Raw genomic sequence first — 21,033 nt, 5'->3', positions numbered from 1 at the left:
GCAACATAGAGGCCGATCTGACACTGATTAAAAGTATAATCTACAATCAATATTACATATATCTTAAGCAAAATTTTAATTTCCGTCGTACTTTTATAAAAGATTTTAAATAAACTGACCTATTTGGGAGATATAAATCGATCCTCTGTTTCGACTAATTTATTTACAATTTTGAACCAAAAAGCCAAAATTTACGGAAACTTCGAATGCAGCATGAACTCGGGGGCGGGATCAAGGTAACCGGAAGTGGGTCCAGCGTCAAACTCGCGCAAACAATCACCGCGCCATGGCAACGGCGACAAGTTTTATTCTGCTCATTGTTGTTTCTACGGCCGTCGCCCAAGATGTTACCTTGATGTCCAGGACTTCCAGTCGACCCGTCCGCCTCTTCACCGAGGAGGAGCTGCAGACCTACGACGGAAGTGAGGTAAGCATCCTGCTCGGCTTCCGGGCGTCTTTGATCAATATCAGGTATTGATGAGATGTCTTCATTCCCTTGTTTTTCCTCCGACGCCCTGTCTAAGGAGGGAAAGCCCATTTATATGGCAGTAAAAGGAGCGGTGTTTGATGTCACTGGGGGTAAAGGTAAATAGAAAGTTCAACCTCCATCTCATGATTTACTCCATAAAAAGGATTCATTTTTTCAAACAACCCTTCAAATGTTTAGTTCACCTCACTAGAATTCTCCTAAATCATTAGCAGGACGTGATTTGGCTGAGAATATCCAAACTACTATAAAGTTTTAACCAGAATTATGTCAATAAATGCAGAGTTTTATGGGAAAGATGCACCGTACAACGTCCTGGTGGGGAAGGACTCCACTCGGGCCGTCGCTAAGATGTCGCTGGATCCATCAGACTTGACGTCAGATGTGGTAAGTTCATCCCCCCCCCCCCCCACACACACACACACACACCGTCGACATGGTGACTTATGGTGGTGGAGCGGCTTGGTCACCTGACTCAGTGTTGACTGTGAATTCCTGACTAACACCCTCGTTTGTGGCTGCTAACGCTGCGTCGCATCACCCAGTCCTCCCAGCTAACAGCAGCAAGTCCTCCATCTGCAGACTGGCCTCTCTGAAGAGCAGCTGGAATCTCTGGAAAGCGTGTTTGAAGGCACCTACAAAGCCAAGTACCCCATCGTGGGTTACACAGCATCCCGCATACTCAATCCAGACGGAAGTCCCAACAAAGCCTTCCAGCCGGAGGACCAGCCTCATTTTCTGATCAAAGATGAGTTTTAAATCTCATTTTGGGTTATTGTTCCTGAAGATTTGACAGTTCCTTGAAAACTAGTGATGGAAACACATTTGTTGACTGAACTGGAACTATATTTATTCCCTCACAATGTTCATGTCTAAAGGAATAATAAACGTGTAGACGTGTGTGCGTAGATCCTTGTGCACTCTTTCATTCGCTGTTCCAGGGAACCTCAGAGCATTAAGAAGAAATTAGGGGACTTGTTTTATAGTGACCGGAACAATACGGGTGTCACATCGACAACACTCCCGCAGGGTCACATGTTCTTAATGTGGGATTTTTAATGCACATTTACATTTTTTGCGTGCAGCAGAACACCATTAGCTAACGAACACGAGCTAAAAAAGCTGCAATCACAAGACTTGTGTGCACTGAAGCAGCAGGCAGGTCCAATGGGTTATTGACATTTGGTCAGATGGGCATATTTACCAGCAGTAAATATGTAGTAAATATATATGAAGAGAGGTTTATAACCCTGACACAGTCGAGAAAGAGCGTTCTCTTTGTGTCCTGCTCTTCCACCAGCAGATGAAATCAGCTGTGATGGTGGAGCGCTGTTGTTTTCAGCGTCGGCAGGTTTATGAGCACAGATCTGCAGCTTCTAGAGCGATCCTTGTGTCCTGTCTGGAGGTCGGCTTCGGTCCCCTCGCAGCAGCCCGTGACTCACTCGTGTCGCCGCCAAACAGCGACACAAATAGTGCGTCCGGCCTATATAACCTCCGCTCTCCGATCAAAGGTCGGAGCGTTCCAGGGGCTGAGCTAGGTGGCGTCTTTGGGTGGAGCTGTGCGCCTCGTCCAGTGGTGGCTGCGCTAACGAGTCTGTTCAAGCTCGGCCTCCCACGTCACGCCCAGCCAGCCACAAGCCCAGTTCAAAGGGCGCCGGCCCTGCCCCTGAGCCTGCCAGCGAGAGCGGAGCGGCGTTCTTTATCAGGTGGATGTCCTGCTGGGATCGCTCACTGCAGCCTCGCTCAGCCTGGAAACACCTTCTTCTGCTGGAGCTCACGCCACCCTGAGCCAGGATGCCCAAAACGGTAAGACTTCTTCAGCTACACGTGACCGCGACGTACGTTAAAGCGCTGAGCTCTCCTCGCTGTAGACCTTCACGCTAGCCTCCAACGTTGTGATCTGTTCTCCGTCTGAAGCAGCCTTGAGCTGGGGAGCTGTTTTAAAGCTTCCATTTTTTGGCTTTTACTCATTAGCCACAGGCAGAGTTTGACCCTGAGGCTTTGGTTCCTCCGGGATTTAAGTGAACTGAACCGTGACTTCACCCACGTCCTCACTGACACTGTCACACAGGTTCGAATCATCAGATTCACCTCCCCAGGATGAAATTCATTCATTTCCTGGTCACAAATCCCAAGTTGTGAGGAAGTTAGCCAAGTGCTGAGCATCAGGAAGCTGATAAGAAAGGGCAACATGGGCAACTGGTGCTTTTATTGAGCCTCCATGAAGGAACGCTGCTGCGATCCACATCTGACAAAGTCTCTGGCCCAACTTTTCAACACCTGATTGTGGAGGGTGGCTGCTCCCATTAATGCAGTTAGCAGAGTCAATGATTGCAGAAACAGTTCTGACTAATTCTGAGGAATGCAGCCACAGGAAGTGAAGAACTTAGTGAAGGTAGAGGATCATTAAAGGAGGGACTGTTCCATAAATGAATGTTCCAGTTTCAGTTGTCCAGGTTTCACCGGGTTTATCTTTATGACTCCTGGGGCGTGCTTCAGGTTAACTTCATAAAAGGATTGTGTAACTTTTGCTAGCTTGGCCTGCAGGCCGAGGCCCCGCAGCTTCCACAGGGGTTTTAGAAGAACATGAAGACGTTCTGTCTCCTGTGGCTGAGCCACTTCACGCTGCACAAGCTGCAGGGCTGAATTCAGCTTGGCAGCCCGTCGCTGTTGTGACATTTAAATCTGCATCTGTGCAACCTTGTGGTGCCTTCCAAGGATAGTCCAAAGTCTGATTAGATAGCAAGCAATTATGGTTTATGAACAATCCACACATCTCGGCTGTTTCCACCGAGGAGTTTCACAACCGCCTGACACACAAAACCTGCTTATTTTACTGAGGCGTGTTAAACGTCGCCATTTTGATCCAAACATTCATCCAAACATGTTTTGGGGTTTTGTTGAGTGCAGGTCAACGTGCGCGTCACTACGATGGACGCAGAGCTGGAGTTTTCCTTCCAGCCCAACACCACAGGGAAGCAGCTGTTCGACCAGGTGAGTGCAGGAGCAGATGCGTCTTTCGTGATTCTTGTGTGTTTTCTACGTTAATTTTGGTCCCATCAGCACGAACAGTTACGTAATAGAGAGAATCTGCTCGTTTGAAAGTAATTAGCCCATCCCTGCTGATAACCACAGGTGTCATCTTAAAGCAGCTGAATAGAACGGACAGCAGTGTACACACACACACACACACACACACACACACACACACACACACACCACACACACACACACACACACACACACACACACACACACACACACACACGCACGCACGCACGCACACACGCACACACACACACACACACGCACACATTAGTGTGCTTCATCCTGGGACATTGTCTTCAGTGTTGACGAGTTTCCACTGATCGTGACAGATTGCTCGGACCATCGGCCTGCGGGAGACCTGGTACTTTGGGCTCCAGTACATGGACGTCAAAGGAACGACCTCCTGGCTGAATCCTGACAAGAAGGTGAGTCTGCGTTTTAGCAGGGAGGAGCAGAACACTTAGATTCTTGATTGGTTCTGATCCATTTAGAAGCTCCAACCTTTTTTGCCTGTTCGCTGCAGGTGATGTCTCAGGACATGAAGAAGGAGATTCCGTTGCAGCTCAAGATGAGGGTCAAGTTTTACCCTGAGGACGCGGCTGAGGAGCTGATCCAGGACATCACCAAGAGGCTTTTTTTCCTGCAGGTGAAGGAGAACATCCTGTCCGAGGACATCTACTGTCCCCCGGAGACCGCCGTGCTTCTGGCCTCGTACGCCGTCCAGGTCAAGTACGGCGAGTACGACAAGTCCAAGCATCAAGCGGGTTACCTTTCATCAGAGCGCCTGTTGCCAAGGAGGTAAGCTGAGTTTCTGTTTAGTCCAGGTCAAAGGTCAGAGGTGTAATGCTGGTGTTTAACAGCAGCAATGGCTGATGACTCCTCTGTAACGTCACTTCTGGGCTTGGTTCCCCTCAGGGTGCTGGAACAGCATCGGCTCTCCAAGGAACAGTGGGAGGACAGGATCCAGGTCTGGCACCAAGAGCATGGAGCCATGCTCAAGTGAGTGACGTGGTTTGGTAACCCTCACCCTCCTCACCCTCACCCTCACCCTCCTCACCCTCACCCTCACCCTCCTCACCCTCCTCACCCCTCACCCTCACCCTCACCCTCCTCACCCTCACCCTCCTCACCCTCACCCTCACCCTCCCCTCCTAACCCTCACCCTCTCCCTCCTAACCCTCACCCTCCACCCTCACCCTCACCCTCCTAACCCTCACCTTCACTCTCCTAACCCTCACCCTAACCCTCCTAACCCTCACCCTCCTCACCCCTCACCCTCACCCTCCTAACCCTCACCCTCACCCTCCTCACCCTCACCCTCACCCCACCCTCACCCTCCTAACCCTCACCCTCACTCTCCTAACCCTCACCCTCACCCTCCTAACCCTCACCCTCACCCTCCGAACCCTCACCCTCACTCTCCTAACCCTCACCCTCACCCTCACCTCCTAACCCTCACCCTCCTAACCCTCACCCTCCTAACCCTCACCCTCACCCTCACCCTCCTAACCCTCACCCTCCTCACCCTCCTCACCCTCACCCTCCTCACCCTCACCCTCACCCTCACCCTCACCCTCCTAACCCTCACCCTCCTAACCCTCACCCTCCTCACCCTCACCCTCCTCACCCTCGCCCTCACCCTCACCCTCACCTCCTAACCCTCACCCTCCTAACCCTCACCCTCACATCTTCCTGTATTTACTTCCGTTTTTGCCCTTGAGCTCTGCGATCCTGTCATTCGCATTTATGACCACAGGAGGAGCTGTTGCAAAGAAATTGAACCAGAAATTAATTCATGTTTTCCGTTTGTATAATGTATTAAATGGGTACATAAATCTAAGGTTTTTTGTTTGTTTTTTTAAGCTAAATTTATTCATGTGGGTGTTTGTTGTTTGGTGTTTTTGGAAGAGCAGCAGTGAGTCATTGAAAGGCATTCAGTGGTTGATGATTCCACTAAATCATATCAATAGAAGTTGTTTTACTTGCACTAACAATTATTGTATTCAACTCAGAGCAGGAAGTGTCCAACTTCATTAGTGTTTGTGATCAGATTATCTTAGATTTGTTGTGTCAGTAATTGTTGGCTTGAAACCTGAAGGAGAAACTTGTGATTAGTGACACCATGATCAGTAATTAAATCCCGGTGTTGAAGAGCAAAGGCTGAGGCTCGTGACCGCAGTTTGGCATCTTAGTTCACACACTTTAAATCAACACTTTGCTTCCGTCTGTGTTTGACAGGGAAGAGGCAATGACCGAATACCTGAAAATCACCCAGGACCTGGAGATGTACGGCATCAATTACTTTGACATCAAGAACAAGAAGGGCACGGACCTGTGGCTGGGGGTCGACGCTCTGGGCATCAACGTCTACGGGAAGCAGGACAAGTGAGCCTCTCTGACATCATTCACTGTTTGGGCTGTACGGAGGGTCGCGGCTCGATGGTCCTCTGTGTGCTCGTGCTCGGGAGGGCGACGGGCGTGCGGTCGTTGACCTCCGCTGGGTTCTATTCCCGTTGGTCAGGTTTTGAAACAGCGCGTTTGACCGCGTGGCTGCTGTTTTTGAAGAGGCCGTTGGCCTCATTCCCCTGGTTGTGCTACAAGTTTCCACGTGATTATTTCAATCTGCCTCTAAATTTGGGAACAATCAAACTTCTGACACCTGAGATGAATAAATCGAACTTTTTCACCTTCTAGGCTGACGCCCAAAATCGGCTTCCCCTGGAGTGAAATCAGAAACGTCTCATTTAATGACAAGAAGTTCACCATCAAGCCCTTGGATAAGAAAGCTAATGTGAGTATGTGTGAGTGGAATGAGAAGACGATGAGAGACTGAAGGTTTCAGGTGGAATGAGAAGACGATGAGAGGCTGAAGGTTTAGGTCTGACCAGATGCTAAAAGCAGCTTCAGAAACAAGCGTTTGATGCGCGTTTCCATATTATTGGAAATACGTGGGCCAAAATTCTTTTCCTTTCCAAGGATTTCGTGTTGGTTGTCCCACGACTGCGGGTCAACAAGTGCATCATGCAGATGTGCACGGGGAACCACGAGCTGTACCGACGCCGCCGGAGCCCCGACACCATTGAGGTCCAGCAGATGAAGGCTCAGGCCCAAGCAGAGAGGCTGCAGAAGAAGATGGAGAGGTACGCTGGGCTTTACTCTGCTGCCGTGGGAGGGCTCAGATCCTGCAGCTAACAGATCTCCGTCCCACAGGGATCGACTGGAGAGTGAGAAGAGGAGGAGGGAGGCCATCGAGAAAGAAAAGGCCGACGTAGAGAAAGAGAAGAAGGAACTGATGATAAAGCTCTATGAGTATGAAGAAACAACCAAGAGAGCAGAGAGGGGTGAGGCACAAGATCTGATCTGATCTGCTCTGATCTGCTCTGATCTGATCTGCTCTGATCTGATCTGATCTGCTCTGCTCTGATCTGATCTGATCTGCTCAGATCTGATCTGATCTGATCTGATCTGATCTGATCTGATCTGCTCAGATCAGAGACTGTACACAAGTTTGACACGTTAAACACGCAGACCCTGGAGGTGTTGGTGTTCACATGAACTCCAGACGTTCCTCAGGCTTCCTGCTGGTGAGGCTCCTCTTGTTTCCTGGTGACGTCTGCAGCTTCTGGGGGCTTTAAGGCTTCACTGCCCTCCTCTATTTATCTGCCTCAAACACAGACGTGAACAGCAGGAACCTTAAAAAGAAGAGGATCAAAAGTGCTGAACTGGTGCTCAAAGTCTTAGTTTCTCTTAAAATCTCAGGTTGTAAAAAAAAAATTTTTTTTATTAAAACCTGCACACGAGGTCAGCACCAGTAAATAATGGGAGAATGGTAGAAGAACCCTCACTCTCCAAAAGCACATTTATTTTTCTAAAAAGAAACAGAAATGACAACAAATATTCAGATTTACGTGATATTAGTGGCTGTCGTCCTCCCGTAGAGCTTCAGGAGCAGCTGGAGAGGGCCATGAGGCTGGAGGAGGAGAGGAGGAGAGCCGAGCAGGAGGCGGCCCGGCTGGAGACTGAGAGGATGGAGGCCATAATCGCCAAGGAGGAGCTGGCCAGGCAAGCTGAGGACCAGCTGAGGAGCCAGGAGCAGCTGGTGAGTGCTCAGAGTCGTGAGAACAACTGCTGAGCTCAGCAGGTTTAGGTCAAAAGGGATCATTTGATCCAAAGATATAATGAGGATTTACTACTCTTGACTGGTGACGTGTCAGAGCTGAGCACATATTCTGAGATGTTCCACGCCCGTCCCCATCTGCAGGCTGCCGAGTTGGCCGAGTATAGCGTGAAGATCAGTCTGCTGGAGGAGGCCAAGAGGTCCAAAGAGGAAGAAGCTGAGTCGTGGCACAGCAAGGTGATGAAACACCTTCTACCCAAAGATGTTGTTCACTCCAGAGGACTGAAAGAAGTCCCTCGAGGGCTCAGCCCACATGGAGATCTGCTTGGATGAATTTACCCCTTCTCTTCACACCAGGTTGCAGAAGTGGAGGAGAATCTGGTGAGGACGAAGGAGGAGCTGCAGAACGTCAGGAGAGCTGATTCCATTCCCGCCTCCTCCTCTTCCTCCTCCGACAGCGAGAGCGACCACGAGCACAGCGAAGAGAACAGCACCTACAGCGCTGAGCTGCAGACGCAGGACTTCAGCAACCACCACATGGAGGAGGAGCGACTCACCGAGGCCGAGAAGAACAAGCAGCTGCAGGACAAACTGAAGGTGAGATGAGGAGCTGAGGGGGGAAATCCCAAAGCATGTATGAAGGGAGATCAAGAACCTGTCATCGGCCAGGGAAGCTGCTCCTTCACACATGGAGGTTGAGGCTCCAGTTTCATCCAGATGTTTGCAGAACATCTATGCAGAAGAGAGTCGACCTTCAACCAACAAAGTATTAGACCTTGAGTTTCTTGGCCCACAATCACTTCCAACATTTGCAGGAGATCAGTTTTATTCTGTCAGTTTCCATTTTACGTGTTCTTCTGGTCGATATTTAACAAACCAGCCGTAGGTTCTAACAGATGCGTCCAAATACTTTATGTTCTAACAAACGTCAGCACGTCCCCTTCTGTCCCCTCCCCCACCACCTTCTCCTGAGCTCCCTCATTTCCTGGGGACCTCAGAGATTCGGACGCTTCAGTCTCGGGTGTGTTCTTGGGGACGTTGCATCCATAACTGGAATCTCTTCCTGTCCGCAGGCCCTGAGTTCCGAGCTGGAACAAGCCCAATACGAGAACAGGAAGACCCAGAACGACTTGCTCCATGCTAAAAACATCCAGGCCGGTCGAGACAAGTACAAGACGCTGCGGCAGATCCGTCAGGGCAACACCAAGCAGAGGATCGACGAGTTCGAGGCCTTGTAGAAACCCTTCAGACCCAAAGATCCGCTTGCTCCCCAGAAATGCTCCACACGTTTTATTTAATTGGTTCAAGTTTAGCTTGAAAACACTTTTGTTTGGTGCACCTAAACATCTCCATTGTTCTGTTCAGTCCAAATAAGAAGGGATCAGGACCCGGTGTGTTCCTGCTGCCTTCCGATGAAACCCACCCAAAGCAAGATGTTGCCCTTTTAACTCACCCAGATTTATTTAATGAACCAGTAGAATTAAAGAATCGTTATTGCTAATCGCTGATTTCAAGATGAGTTGTGCACGTTAAATATGTGGACCCGTTAGCGTGGTCAGAGTTTCTGTTCAACCTTAAAACATGATGACACAAATCCTTAGATCTTAGATTTTAAACTTCAATAAATGTTAATATTGCTGAGTCCGACTGAGATTATCGTGATTTGAAGTGATCTTATTCGTGTTGATTTCTTTCCCAGAATCTCAGCCCTTTTCCCATGTTCCCAGCTGTGTGTTGTTCTGTTCTGCTCAGCAAGCTGTGGTTGTGCAACGGTGTCGTCTGGTTCTGCCTCCAGAGTGACGTGGAACCTCCACCAAGCCGCTCGTCCCCCCACATGCTGACCCACACCGGTAGAACACCACTGCGTAGCTCTTACGTAACGCTGGCGGCTGCTTTATGATCAAAGCCCTGAAAACTTCTTTTAAATCCGTTCACAACTTTGTTGTTTTGCTGACAGGCAGACGAACGTCAGCGGTCACATGACCTGCTTGGTGGGGTAAAAGGAATGTCAGATGTTTCATTTCACTCATCAGCGTCTTTGTGTACAGAGATCAAGAAATAAAGTCTTACTAGTGAAACGTCTGATCTGTCCCGTCTTATTGATCAAAGCCGAAGGGACCAGCCATCAAAGCAGGACCCCACACGTTTCCTTTGAATTTGGCTTCTTTTTCATCTTCTGCACACGCATCACATCTGCCCGACCATCTTGGAGGGGATGTGACTGAAATATTTGTTCAGGAAAGGCTGGTTATCTGTTGGGTTGCCAGACAACTTGTGAAGCCAGTCGAGCAACTCTGTTTAAATAGCTGCTGAGTAAATATTTTATCTGCGAATGAACACATGTATCAGCCTGAAAGCAATAGTTGGACTAGCTGTTGAGTCTGGAACACATCTGCGGAAGGACAAGTCGGAGAAGATCCAGTTTGTTTTGACCTCGGGCGAAAAGAGAAGCAGCACAGAGAAACCTGCCTCTGGCCGTCTGTGGGATTGCCCTGCGTTCCTTTTCAGTGGATCTAAATATAAGTCGGTGACAAATAGTCCAAATTCAGTAGCAACCCAACTGTGACGTGGGGGTGGTTCTGAGAGAACGGCTCCCTCTCCAAAGTCTCCCCGCTGTCGGATCCAGAGCGCGTCAAGAGACGGTCGCTGTCTCCGCTCCTCACCGGCGCTTCGGCTGTTTGTCACCATGAAGAGGCAGAACGCTCGGACCCTCGCCCTCATCATCAGCATCCTCACCTACCTGGTGGTGGGAGCGGCCGTGTTCGAGACCCTGGAGTCCAAGCAGGAGAAGAACCACAAGAGAAAACTGGACGCCAGGAAGTCGGAGCTCCTGCGCAAATACAACTTGACCAAAGAGAACTTCGAGGAGCTGGAACACGTCGTGTTGCAGCTCAAACCTCACAAAGCGGGCGTGCAGTGGAAGTTCGCTGGTTCCTTTTATTTCGCCATCACTGTGATTACGACAATAGGTGAGCAGCTTTACCTCCCTGGCTCCTACACGCGCACGCACGCACATTTTGATAACTTTTGTATCGGTAGAAGCTTTACCGCTCTACTCCGGCGGAGTACAGGCGCTTCATATCGGATGTGTTCTAAAGCCATCTAGTCACCTCCACCAAAGGGTGAATTCTACCACATGTTCACTATTGTTCACTTGCATGTTTGTGAATGATTTCAGGCGGAGTGTTTAACCTGCTGGTAGTCTGCTCAGCCAAACCCTCCATCACTAGTACTTCCTTGTTAGAGCGGAATTAGTTAACCACAAAAGCTAAGATGACCTGAGTAGTTCCTGGGAGTGAAGCGTTGTATCTCCAGTCCGAAGCACACAGGTGAACGCATCAGTCAGGGCTCAGGTGTGTATTTCCTAGGGTTTACCTAAAGAGTGGCGCGGCCCCCCTCCCTGGGTGCCGGCCCGCTGTGGTTCCACATTTAGAGGTCTCTATTTCCCCTTTCAGCGTTTCTCTCCATCATTTTTAGAGCTTAGCAGCACATTTGTGGAAGATACGTGGACGGAGTCCTGGAAAAATCCGTTTCCAACCTAAAGGTTGACAACTTTTACATAATCACCACTAGATGGGGCCAAATCTTATTCAACCTCTAAGGATTAGATTCTATATTTTGAGCAATGTTATTTTTCTAAAGATTATGTTGGGAAATTTGCCACTTATTTCTGATTTGTCATAATGAGCCCATTTAAAGGTGCATTACAGCATCAATTGGTTAAAGTTACATATAACAAAATTACATTTGCTTTATCATATGATGTAGTTACACATTATTTATTCCATAAATATCAGTTGGTTTTGGATATCGGTTCGAAAACACGTGCACATGCATTCACTGTGAGTAGAACACCCTGGTCATGCTGGCTTTTTGGAATTTTTGGAGTTAAAAATAACTGTTCTGTTTTATTTACCCTTGCTAAACCGTTAAAGTGGGTTTACTGGTTAAGTTCTGCCAAACCCCTGAAACCATTTCATGATTGACCTTCACAATAACGGGACTCATCACTTCTCACTCAGGCTACGGCCACGCAGCCCCCAGCACCGACTCAGGGAAAATCTTCTGCATGTTCTACGCCCTCTTGGGGATCCCGCTGACCCTGGTCATGTTCCAGAGTCTCGGCGAGCGGATCAACACCTTTGTCAGGTACCTGCTGCACCGAGCCAAGCAGTGCCTGGGAATGCAGCGGACTGAGGTCTCCATGAGGAACATGGTCACGGTGGGCTTCTTCTCATGCATGAGCACCTTGTGTGTGGGAGCTGTGGCGTTCTCCTATTGTGAGGGCTGGAGCTTCCTGCACGCCTTTTACTACTGCTTCATCACGCTCACCACCATCGGGTTTGGAGACTACGTGGCTCTGCAGAGGGACAACGCTCTGCAGAACGACCCCCGCTACGTGGCCTTCTGCTTTGTCTACATCCTGATGGGCTTGACGGTGATCGGAGCGTTCCTGAACCTGGTGGTGCTCCGATTCCTGACCATGAACACGGAGGACGAGTGGAGGGACGCCAAGCAGCGAGCCTTAATGTCCGTCAGTAGCCCCAGAGGTGAGGTAGCTCATCTCTTACCCGTCCCAGCCTCGGCTGCGTCCACGCTCGCAGCAGAGGACGCCGCAAAATCAAAAGATTCCAACGGTGCCTACACCGAGGTGCTTCATTTCCAGACGTTGTGCTCATGTTTGTGGTACAGGAGCAAGGAGAAGCTGCAGGACCCCACACCAGCTATGATCCCCCCGGAGCTGAGCTTCTCTGATGCCTACATGCAGCAGAACAGTAACTGTCCTCACTACATGGAGCCCCTGTCAACAGGCTGCATTTGCAGTCCACGTCAGTGCTCTAGCATAAGCTCCATAACAACAGGCCTACACATTCTCTCCCCGTTACGAATGTTTAAGAGACGCAGCTCCGTGTAGCCTTTTCAATGCAGCAGATTGCAGCACAACACATTACGTCCACGCTGCCAAGGGGACAACAGATTCTTGGCAGTCTGCACAGCCAAGACATGACTGCAAGGAGATATTTGTGGTGCTATAATCTGAGTAAACCAACAGGAGGACGTGCAAAAGCAGCGAGCACACAAAGTGTGAATTCAGCAATCCCTTATTTAAATATCTGTCTGTGAATATGCAACGTGGTCTTCAGTCAGCTGTCAGGTGTCTTCTGGCTCCCGGAGGACTTCATCTGCAGGCGTGTTGGGCCACACCTGGAGCTGCAGGTTGTGGTTCCATCAGGAGCTTAGCTAGCAGCTGTCTGGAAGTGCCATTTTTGTGCTTTAGTTGTTGATGCTGGAGATGCTGATTGAGTTGGACTTCCAGGAATTCTCAATTGTAGCGTCGTCTCTTCTCCTGTGCAGGCTCACAGACTTGATTTGTCTTTTCTTCTTCTTCCCATCGTAATATCTTTGACCGATTCCAGCACCTCCCCATTTTCTCATCTAAACCGTCCAAACCTTTGGAAGGCTGACACATAACTCGCCGTGACTCATTCCCTCAGTGGCTGCATCTGTTTTTGTCATTTCTTGGTCCTTTCTGGACAGATTGTCCCTGCAGTCTGACGCGGAGGGGAAAAATCCCTCCTATAAACTGGGAAATGTTTAAATAATGACGCATGAACCTGCTGGATATTTATTTTCTTCTTCAAGAGTTTCATCAAGACTAGTTTTTCAGTGGCCGTGGGGTTACTACAGGCAGCCGAGGGTCACTGGATATCAGGGTGCTGCTGGGGGGCTTCAGGGTGTGTGGCCGCTGGTTGGCCACGTTGGTCACCCTTTAGTCCGAGATCACGCTTCTAAACAACCATCCAAGTAGATTATGCAGCAAAGAGCATATTTGTCAAACTGAAAGAGCAGAGTGATTCACGTGTTGTGGGGAGCACCTGCGTCTCTAATTATAGTTATCGATCCTCTCATGTAGAAGGAAACAGCGTCCGTTTACTTCCCAAAATGCTGAGCTGTCACTTAACTTCGTTCCGGCTTTCTGACTCTCTGACGTGTGTTAGTTTGGCAAATATGTAACCAAGCTTGTTCTTCCGTGACCTGGAGCCATCTGCGCTAGCAGGATTTACTTAAGTACCAGAAATTCAATGAACAACCAAAAGCAAATGTATGTGAAGCAGCAATTAACATCCAGAAGCTTAGTAAACTGCTCCTGTCTGGCCCTTAAGGCCAGGCCAGCAGCACCAGATCAGTGCTAACGCTGCTCCATGGTTTTACCCCGATGGACGGAGACGTCCTTCACAGCTAACCACCACGTCTTTCGGGTCCCCCAAGAAAACCAGGGCTTGAATGACTCCCAGCTATCAGCCGTTGCTCTGCTGCCGCTGTTGTGGCATAAAGGGGCCTCGCGGAAGTCAGACAGAAACGCACCGAGCTGGCTCAAATCTCCCGTGGATCAAACCAGAGATGGAAATTATTTTTAGCCGCAGTATGGAGCGGCAGCCGGGAGGAGCTTTTCAGTGTTGGGACAATGGATAATAGGTGGTTGTCAGTCAAAGATAATTACAACACAAAAGCAATAATTGACTGGGGGAGAAGAAATCAGCCTCCAGATACTATTTCTTGCATTTCTGGACTTTAATCCTCCAGTTGTTGGACACCACAATCTCACGTTGGCCCAGTAAACCACAACATGCGATTGGATTGTGGGACTTTTGTTGTCCCGTATTGGTGCCACCTCAGCCCGTCTCTAAGCTCAGCTTCTGTCTGTCGCCGAACATAGAAACATGCATCTTATCTGCACCAGATCACTGAAGCAACGACGTTTCCTCATTCTGCTTCGCGTTTAACACCAAGTGGCCCAGAAAACCCACAAGTACTGTATTCATTTAGGAGCCTCCAGCAGCTTTTTCTCTGTCTTTCCTCTTTAAATAAAGATGTTTTTTTAGCTGACCAGAGGCAGAACTTTTGGAGGCCATCTGAAAATTGTACTTGAAATTACTGAACATTTTTGTATTTGAACCTGCAACATGAGTGTGTGTGCACATGTTTTAATATTGTGTTAAAAAGCCTGAAAACGCTGACCTTTAATTAAAAAACGACACTTCACAAAGAGGGTTTCCTAACAGAAGTGAAATTTGCAGAGTAGACTCATGACCTGTGTGTAGTGACAATAAAAGTGCTTCATCAGGTGCAGTGGTGTGATTTGTTCTCCTCCCTGCTGTTAATCGACATGTGCTGCCTGCTGAATGTATAGAAATGGCTCTTCGGGCCAGATGGAGTCCCCCTGGGAATTCTGACTAAAGTCCAGTTCCGGCCAACCTACAGCAGGTTAGTCACAAGGGGAAAGTGCTGCTTTAACTCACTGGTGCTTGTGGTTGCCGTCATCTCCTGCTCCTCGTGGTGCTTCAGGCAGGGGTGGACTGGAACCAGTGCTCATGCTAAGGAAGTAACGGCCACTTCTGTCTAATTATTCAGCACCTGAACATCAGTATGTTAGTAAATCCAGTCCCATTAAGTCCTGCTGTGACCTGCAGTTGACCTGTGACCTGCACCTGTGCACCAGGACTTTCTCCACGTTCTGGTAGTTTCAGCCCGTATTGTTACGTCTGCGCCACAGTAAAGAGGTTAAAGGCCAACTCAAGGCCTGGCTGTTCGCCTGTGAAACTCCATCAGCCATTTATGTGCAGAGAAAAGCAACACGAGCAGGATCCAATCAACAAATCCCTATATTGACCCCCTGCAGGTGCAGCATCTGCTGTTTTCCTGAGTATCTGTCACAGACCAAAATAGTTCCACTGAGAAGGTCATGTACGTATCTAAGGTCTTTCTTCACAAGCTCTTCTGGTCAGGTTAAAAATGATGACTTGTCACTAATATGTGCCAATTTGTAGATTCTCAAAGGCATTTAGCCCCTAAATTCCGCTGGAGATTAAAGTTTTTGACATTTAGAATCCTGAAAATAAGATTTCGTTGACAGACGAGCATTAAAACTCCCTTTGACCACACAAGTCAATAACCAAACATCAGAAAAACATCAGTGACAACATAGAAATACACAGAGAAACCCTGAAATGAGTACACATATTTAAATGGAACACACAAATTCCCCAAATGGAAAATAAGGACATCAAACCCTAATTTTGGGTTGGCCCCAATCTTCCTGGGCCCTGAACAGATGAGGGGCTGTCAATCACAAATTACTTTAATGTTCTAAACAGGCCACTTTGAAGCCTCATAATAAACTGTTGAACATCTATATAAAAGGCAATCGGGCGTTTCATGAAGGGCAAATTATTATTTAAAGTCACTTTTCGAAAGAAAAAGACAAGTAACCTGAAACTTTTGGTACATTCACGGTAGTTCGTTAATTTGACCTTTCGTTCGTCCTGGTTTACGAAAACTAACTAATTAATTCCGCGATTTGTTTCCTCATATTTGTGAAATGATGCTATTGTGCTTGTTGTCTCTGAGTTTTGCTCTGGTCTTCTTCAGATTCGGTGCGGGGAGCTTCCCGGCCGCCGTACGACAGCCCGAACCTCCGCCGCGCGCTAATTTCCGACCGTCAGTGAACGCTCCACATGGACGCTCGGCGGTCCAAAGTCCTTCCGAGTCCAAAATGAAGCCGACAGAACTTTTCAACGCGCTGGTCCCGAACAGGAGATCCGCGGTGGTTCTGGGCGGTGCCGGCGCGGCCCTCCTGGGCTTTGGCCTCTGCTACAAATATCTGCGAAAGCCTGAAAAAGTGGTCCGAGTGGGCGTCGTGTCGAAGCTCCTCATCCACCCGCTCAAGTCCGGGAAGGCGACGTCCGTGGCCGCCGCAGAGTGTGAGGAAATGGGCCTGAAGAGCGGAGAGCTGCGGGATCGGTGAGGCGTCGGGGCCGGAGCACCGGTCTGCCCCCCGGGGGCATTTAGGACCCGTCCTGGGGAGGCGGCACGTCACAGGGGTTATTTACTCACAATACTCACACAAACAAACAACAGTTAATGAAGGCTTGTTCACGTGACCTTGAGAGTGTTTAAACCTCAAATCTGACATTTATTAGCTAACAATGACAGATGGGCAGATGAGAGGAGGCGGGGCAGATGAGAGGAGGCCGGGGCAGATGAGACGAGGCCGGGGCAGATGAGACGAGGCCGGGGCAGATGAGAGGAGGCCGGGGCAGATGAGAGGAGACCGGGGCAGATGAGAGGAGGCCGGGGCAGATGAGAGGAGGCTGGGGTAGAGGAGACTGGGGCAGATGAGACGAGGCCGGGGCAGATGAGACGAGGCCGGGGCAGATGAGACGAGGCCGGGGCAGATGAGAGGAGGCCGGGGCAGATGAGAGGAGACCGGGGCAGATGAGAGGAGGCCGGGGCAGATGAGAGGAGGCCGGGGCAGATGAGAGGAGGCTGGGGTAGAGGAGACTGGGGCAGATGAGAGGAGGCCGGGGCAGATGAGAGGAGGCCGGGGCAGATGAGAGGAGACCGGGGCAGATGAGAGGAGGCCGGGGTAGAGGAGACTGGGGCAGATGAGACGAGGCCGGGGCAGATGAGACGAGGCCGGGGCAGATGAGAGGAGGCCGGGGCAGATGAGAGGAGGTCGGGGCAGATGAGAGGAGACCGGGGCAGATGAGAGGAGACCGGGGCAGATGAGAGGAGGCCGGGGCAGATGAGAGGAGGCTGGGGCAGATGAGAGGAGGACCGGGGCAGATGAGAGAGGCCGGGGCAGATGAGACCAGGGCAGCTGAGAGGAGGCCGGGGTAGAGGAGACCGGGGCAGATGAGAGAGGCCGGGGCAGATGAGAGGAGGCCGGGGCAGATGAGAGGAGGCCGGGGCAGATGAGAGGAGACGGGGCAGATGAGAGGAGACCGGGGCAGATGAGAGGAGACCGGGGCAGATGAGAGGAGGACCGGGGCAGATGAGACGAGGCCGGGGCAGATGAGACGAGGCGGGGCAGATGAGAGGAGGACCGGGGCAGATGAGACCAGGGCAGATGAGAGGAGGCCGGGGCAGATGAGAGGAGACCGGGGCAGATGAGAGGAGGCCGGGGCAGATGAGAGGAGACCGGGGCAGATGAGAGGAGGCCGGGGCAGATGAGACGGGGCATCCACCTCTTTGGTCGTTGTGCTTGCAGACACTGGCTGGTGGTCACAGCCGACGGCCACACAGTGACGGGCAGACAAGAACCTCGCCTGGTTCTGGTGTCTCTGACCTGCGAGGGCGGCCAGGTTTGTCTGAGTGGACCCGACATGGAGGAGCTGCGGTTCCCCATCGACCAGCCGGAGAATCCGGTCATCAGCTGCAGGTCCGAGAGCGCTCAAACGTTCATTCGACCGGTTTCTGATCTGGTCGGGACTAAAATCTCCTAACATCTGATTTTAGATTCTTTAATAATTTGACTATTTCGTTCATGTCTGGTTTAACGTCGTTCTTTTTCTTTGAAGACTGTTTGGAGATGATGTCCAGGGGCGCGAGTGTGGCGAGGAGGCGTCCCGCTGGCTCGCTCGTTACCTCGGGGACGACAAGAACCTTCGCCTGGTGCATTTTGAACCTGAAATGAAGGCGCGGCGTCCCGGGGACAGCAAGGCCCTCCTCCAAAAGTACCAGGTGAGTGGCCGTCATCCATCCTGCGTGTTGTTCACCTGTAGGTCCCCACGTTGCCCCTAACAACGCGCCTGCGCGAGGCTTCAATGAGAGAGCTTTGGGGTGCAGTGCCTAATTACAACGCTAGGTGTCACTGTTGCCTGTCGGCTGCTTTTCGTGATCCAGATTTATTTTAACAAAGATAAAATCAATCAAAAATTAAAATTCTACGTTAAAGTAAAGAAAAATACTTATGAACTCAAGTGTGGATGAGTGTCCCCTTGAAAAGGAGGGTAATATAAATGGAACTGAGCGTTGTCCCTGGCCTCCGCTGGTGCTGACGGAGCAGGTGGCGTATCCAGATGTGGGGCCCGTGTTGCTGCTCTCCGAGGCCTCCGTGGACGATCTGAACAGCAGGTTGGAGAAGGACGTCACAGCGGAGCGCTTCCGCCCCAACATCATCATAGGCGACTGCCAGGCGTTCGAGGAGGTATTTACGACCCAGATTCCTTCTGACTGTAAAAGAGAAAATACTCCACATCCCTGCGGAGACTCGAGCTTCTGACTGGGAGGCTTGTTTTTCTCCTCCTGTGTGGGTAAAAGGATCATTTGGTGCTTTGCTTCTGACTCATGCTGTGGCCTTTTCAGCGTGAGCTGTGTGCACTAATTTTATCTGCATCTCAAAAAACCAACTGTTTTCTTATTTCTTTCTTTCCAGGACTCGTGGGAAGAGATCCAGATTGGCAGCGTGAGGCTGCAGCGCATCATGTCGTGTGACCGGTAGGTCCTCGGTGCTGGTTTATTCAAGCAGCGAGTGTGTGTGAGATCGAGGGCGCTGCTAAACGTGCACGGGTGCGTCTTTGTTTGCAGCTGTGTTTTCACCACGGTCGACCCTGAAACGGGTGTTATCAGCAGGAAGGAGCCTCTGCAAACCCTGAAAAGGTGAAGACTGCTGCAGTATTATGGAGAAAAGGTTTTTTAGTGACATCTCTGCATGATTTCACAGCTACCGTCTTTGCAAACCGTCTGAGAGGCACATCTACAAATCCTCCCCCCTCTTTGGACAGCTGCACGCCGTTAAGAGGACGGGCGTCCTGCACGTCGGTGACGCCGTGTACAAGATCAGCCACTGAGGGGAAACAAGCCGGCAAATATGCTGTCACTCTTTCAGACTGGAGCAGTACTACCCCATAATTACTTTGGCAAAAAGCTCTTAATTAAATGCAACTGTAGCAAATGAGCTAACAGAAAGAAGCACGAGCAGAGCAATGATCATGTAGAGGTAGCACAGAACTCACAGTACCTGCTGTTGTCATGGCAACGGCCTCGCTTCTTCATCATAAACTCTGTCACTTCTGGAGGAACCTTATTAAAAATGAGCACAAGTTAAATAAACCTTTAAACTGTCTGTCCAGTTCCGGTCTTGGCCACTAGGTGGCGCTACCCACCCGCTAATCTGCTCTTTGGCCGAGTATTTCATCAAGACACTTTTATGGGAGGTCAGTTTATTCCCACATCATTTAAACCTTAAAATAATAAACTTGTATGCCAACAAACCAGTGAATATTGGGCAAAACCAAAAGGGGAAGATGGGAAAGCCACTACGTGTCCCGTCCCTGTCCCTTTTTATAGTGCCGGTTCTGGGTGGGCAGTGGGGCCCGTTTAGTTTGGGTTGAGAAAATGGTTTCTAGTTCACATGCACATATTTCAATATTTTATATTTTCAAAGGTTGTTGTGAAAGTGGTCACATGACACTAATTTAGCCTAAAATGGACTAGAAAGTATTTTGATGCTGAATTGGAATCAATAAAAAGTACTCGATTCTTGAGGTTCGTTAACATGAGATTTGCGTTTATTAAAATGTGTAATAACAGATGCAGCAGATAATTAAGACATAATTAAATGTACAGGAGATTTGAGACAACAGATCGAAGGTTGCGGTGACCTTTGACCTCTCGGTTCATCTTCGTGCTGAAGTTGCTGCGAGTATCAGGAAGCAACCTCAGCTGTGTCCAACGCCCTGGCTGCTACCAGGGATTTACCCCCGTCCAGGGTCCCAGCAGGGCAGAGAATCAAGGACAGTAAAGACAAGGCAGCAATTAAAGCTTTGTGGCCCTGATAGGGTCACCCAGGGCTGATGGGGTCACCCAGGGCTGATAGGGTCACCCAGGGCAGACAGGGTCACCCAGGGCTGATAGGGTCACCCAGGGCAGACAGGGTCACCCAGGGCTGATAGGGTCACCCAGGGCTGATAGGGCCACCCAGGGCAGACAGGGTCACCCAGGGCTGATGGGGTCACCCAGGGCAGACAGGGTCACCCAGGGCAGACAGGGTCACCCAGGGCTGACAGGGTCACCCGGGGCTGACAGGGTCACCCGGGGCTGATAGGGTCACCCGGGGCTGATAGGGTCACCCAGGGCAGACAGGGTCACCCGGGGCTGATAGGGTCACCCAGGGCTGACAGGGTCACCCAGGGCTGATAGGGTCACCCAGGGCAGACAGGGTCACCCGGGGCAGACAGGGTCACCCGGGGCTGATAGGGTCACCCGGGGCTGATAGGGTCACCCAGGGCTGATAGGGTCACCCAGGGCAGACAGGGTCACCCGGGGCTGATAGGGTCACCCAGGGCTGATAGGGTCACCCAGGGCTGATAGGGTTACCCAGGGCTGACTGGGCCCAGGCGAGGAACCGGACTAACCGGGGCTCAATGTTGTCCTTCATCTGGACATGGATCACCGATGGAGAACGGCTGTTCATGTTTCGAGCGTTCTTGTTCACGAGCAAGGGAAGAATAAACGGGAGATTAGCCGGGCGATCTGAAAAGGGTCCGACCACTAACGCCTTCTGAAGGCCTTCCTGGGGGGGTTCCTGTGCACGCCC

General features: G+C 50.3%; 3 protein-coding genes across 6 annotated transcripts; all 3 read left to right on the top strand.

Annotated features, from left to right (window-relative positions):
* Positions 1 to 115: 115 nt before the first annotated feature.
* nenf (neudesin neurotrophic factor) lies at positions 116 to 1,395 on the top strand. The gene is made up of 4 exons (XM_057012086.1): positions 116 to 427; positions 525 to 585; positions 771 to 874; positions 1,070 to 1,395. The coding sequence occupies exons 1-4, from the start codon at positions 287 to 289 to the stop codon at positions 1,244 to 1,246; spliced, it is 483 nt and encodes a 160-aa protein (XP_056868066.1). The 5' UTR covers positions 116 to 286; the 3' UTR covers positions 1,247 to 1,395.
* Positions 1,396 to 1,865: 470 nt separating this feature from the next.
* Positions 1,866 to 9,734, top strand: ezra (ezrin a). Its single transcript, XM_057012074.1, has 13 exons — positions 1,866 to 2,293; positions 3,398 to 3,481; positions 3,865 to 3,960; positions 4,059 to 4,333; positions 4,451 to 4,534; positions 5,774 to 5,920; positions 6,230 to 6,326; positions 6,512 to 6,675; positions 6,746 to 6,876; positions 7,474 to 7,634; positions 7,797 to 7,889; positions 8,010 to 8,249; positions 8,726 to 9,734. The coding sequence occupies exons 1-13, from the start codon at positions 2,282 to 2,284 to the stop codon at positions 8,888 to 8,890; spliced, it is 1,749 nt and encodes a 582-aa protein (XP_056868054.1). The 5' UTR covers positions 1,866 to 2,281; the 3' UTR covers positions 8,891 to 9,734.
* Positions 9,735 to 10,033: 299 nt separating this feature from the next.
* On the top strand, positions 10,034 to 19,560 carry kcnk3b (potassium channel, subfamily K, member 3b). 4 transcript variants are annotated; one of them, XM_057012080.1, is made up of 8 exons: positions 10,486 to 10,621; positions 16,083 to 16,454; positions 17,704 to 17,874; positions 18,014 to 18,176; positions 18,502 to 18,642; positions 18,871 to 18,932; positions 19,023 to 19,094; positions 19,159 to 19,560. In XM_057012080.1, the coding sequence occupies exons 2-8, from the start codon at positions 16,207 to 16,209 to the stop codon at positions 19,283 to 19,285; spliced, it is 984 nt and encodes a 327-aa protein (XP_056868060.1). In that variant the 5' UTR covers positions 10,486 to 10,621; positions 16,083 to 16,206; the 3' UTR covers positions 19,286 to 19,560. The 4 variants fall into 4 exon arrangements, with proteins under 4 accessions (XP_056868059.1, XP_056868061.1, XP_056868060.1 ...); XM_057012082.1 differs by lacking the exons at positions 10,486 to 10,621; positions 18,502 to 18,642 and having other exon boundaries at positions 16,100 to 16,454; XM_057012081.1 differs by lacking the exons at positions 16,083 to 16,454; positions 17,704 to 17,874; positions 18,014 to 18,176; ... (2 more) ...; positions 19,023 to 19,094; positions 19,159 to 19,560 and adding exons at positions 11,675 to 12,202; positions 12,345 to 14,779 and having other exon boundaries at positions 10,038 to 10,621.
* Positions 19,561 to 21,033: the final 1,473 nt, after the last annotated feature.

The sequence above is a fragment of the Takifugu flavidus genome, chromosome 16 (assembly GCF_003711565.1).
Source record: "Takifugu flavidus isolate HTHZ2018 chromosome 16, ASM371156v2, whole genome shotgun sequence".
Taxonomy (NCBI): Eukaryota; Metazoa; Chordata; class Actinopteri; order Tetraodontiformes; family Tetraodontidae; genus Takifugu; species Takifugu flavidus.
The sequence above is the reverse complement of the archived record's forward strand: the minus strand, read 5'-3'. Positions and strand labels throughout refer to the sequence as shown.

What these genes read in the sequence shown, in the direction of transcription:
- nenf (XM_057012086.1), top strand. Translation starts at nt 287, where the DNA reads ATGGCAACGGCGACAAGTTTTATTCTGCTCATTGTTGTTTCTACGGCC. An exon ending in AGACCTACGACGGAAGTGAG is followed by an intron (nt 428 to 524) that starts GTAAGCATCCTG and finishes GCCCTGTCTAAG; the next exon opens with GAGGGAAAGCCCATTTATAT. An exon ending in TGATGTCACTGGGGGTAAAG is followed by an intron (nt 586 to 770) that starts GTAAATAGAAAG and finishes CAATAAATGCAG; the next exon opens with AGTTTTATGGGAAAGATGCA.
- ezra (XM_057012074.1), top strand. An exon ending in AACCAAGAGAGCAGAGAGGG is followed by an intron (nt 6,877 to 7,473) that starts GTGAGGCACAAG and finishes GTCCTCCCGTAG; the next exon opens with AGCTTCAGGAGCAGCTGGAG. An exon ending in AGCTGCAGGACAAACTGAAG is followed by an intron (nt 8,250 to 8,725) that starts GTGAGATGAGGA and finishes TCCTGTCCGCAG; the next exon opens with GCCCTGAGTTCCGAGCTGGA.
- kcnk3b (XM_057012079.1), top strand. Translation starts at nt 10,339, where the DNA reads ATGAAGAGGCAGAACGCTCGGACCCTCGCCCTCATCATCAGCATCCTC. An exon ending in CACTGTGATTACGACAATAG is followed by an intron (nt 10,622 to 11,674) that starts GTGAGCAGCTTT and finishes CTTCTCACTCAG; the next exon opens with GCTACGGCCACGCAGCCCCC.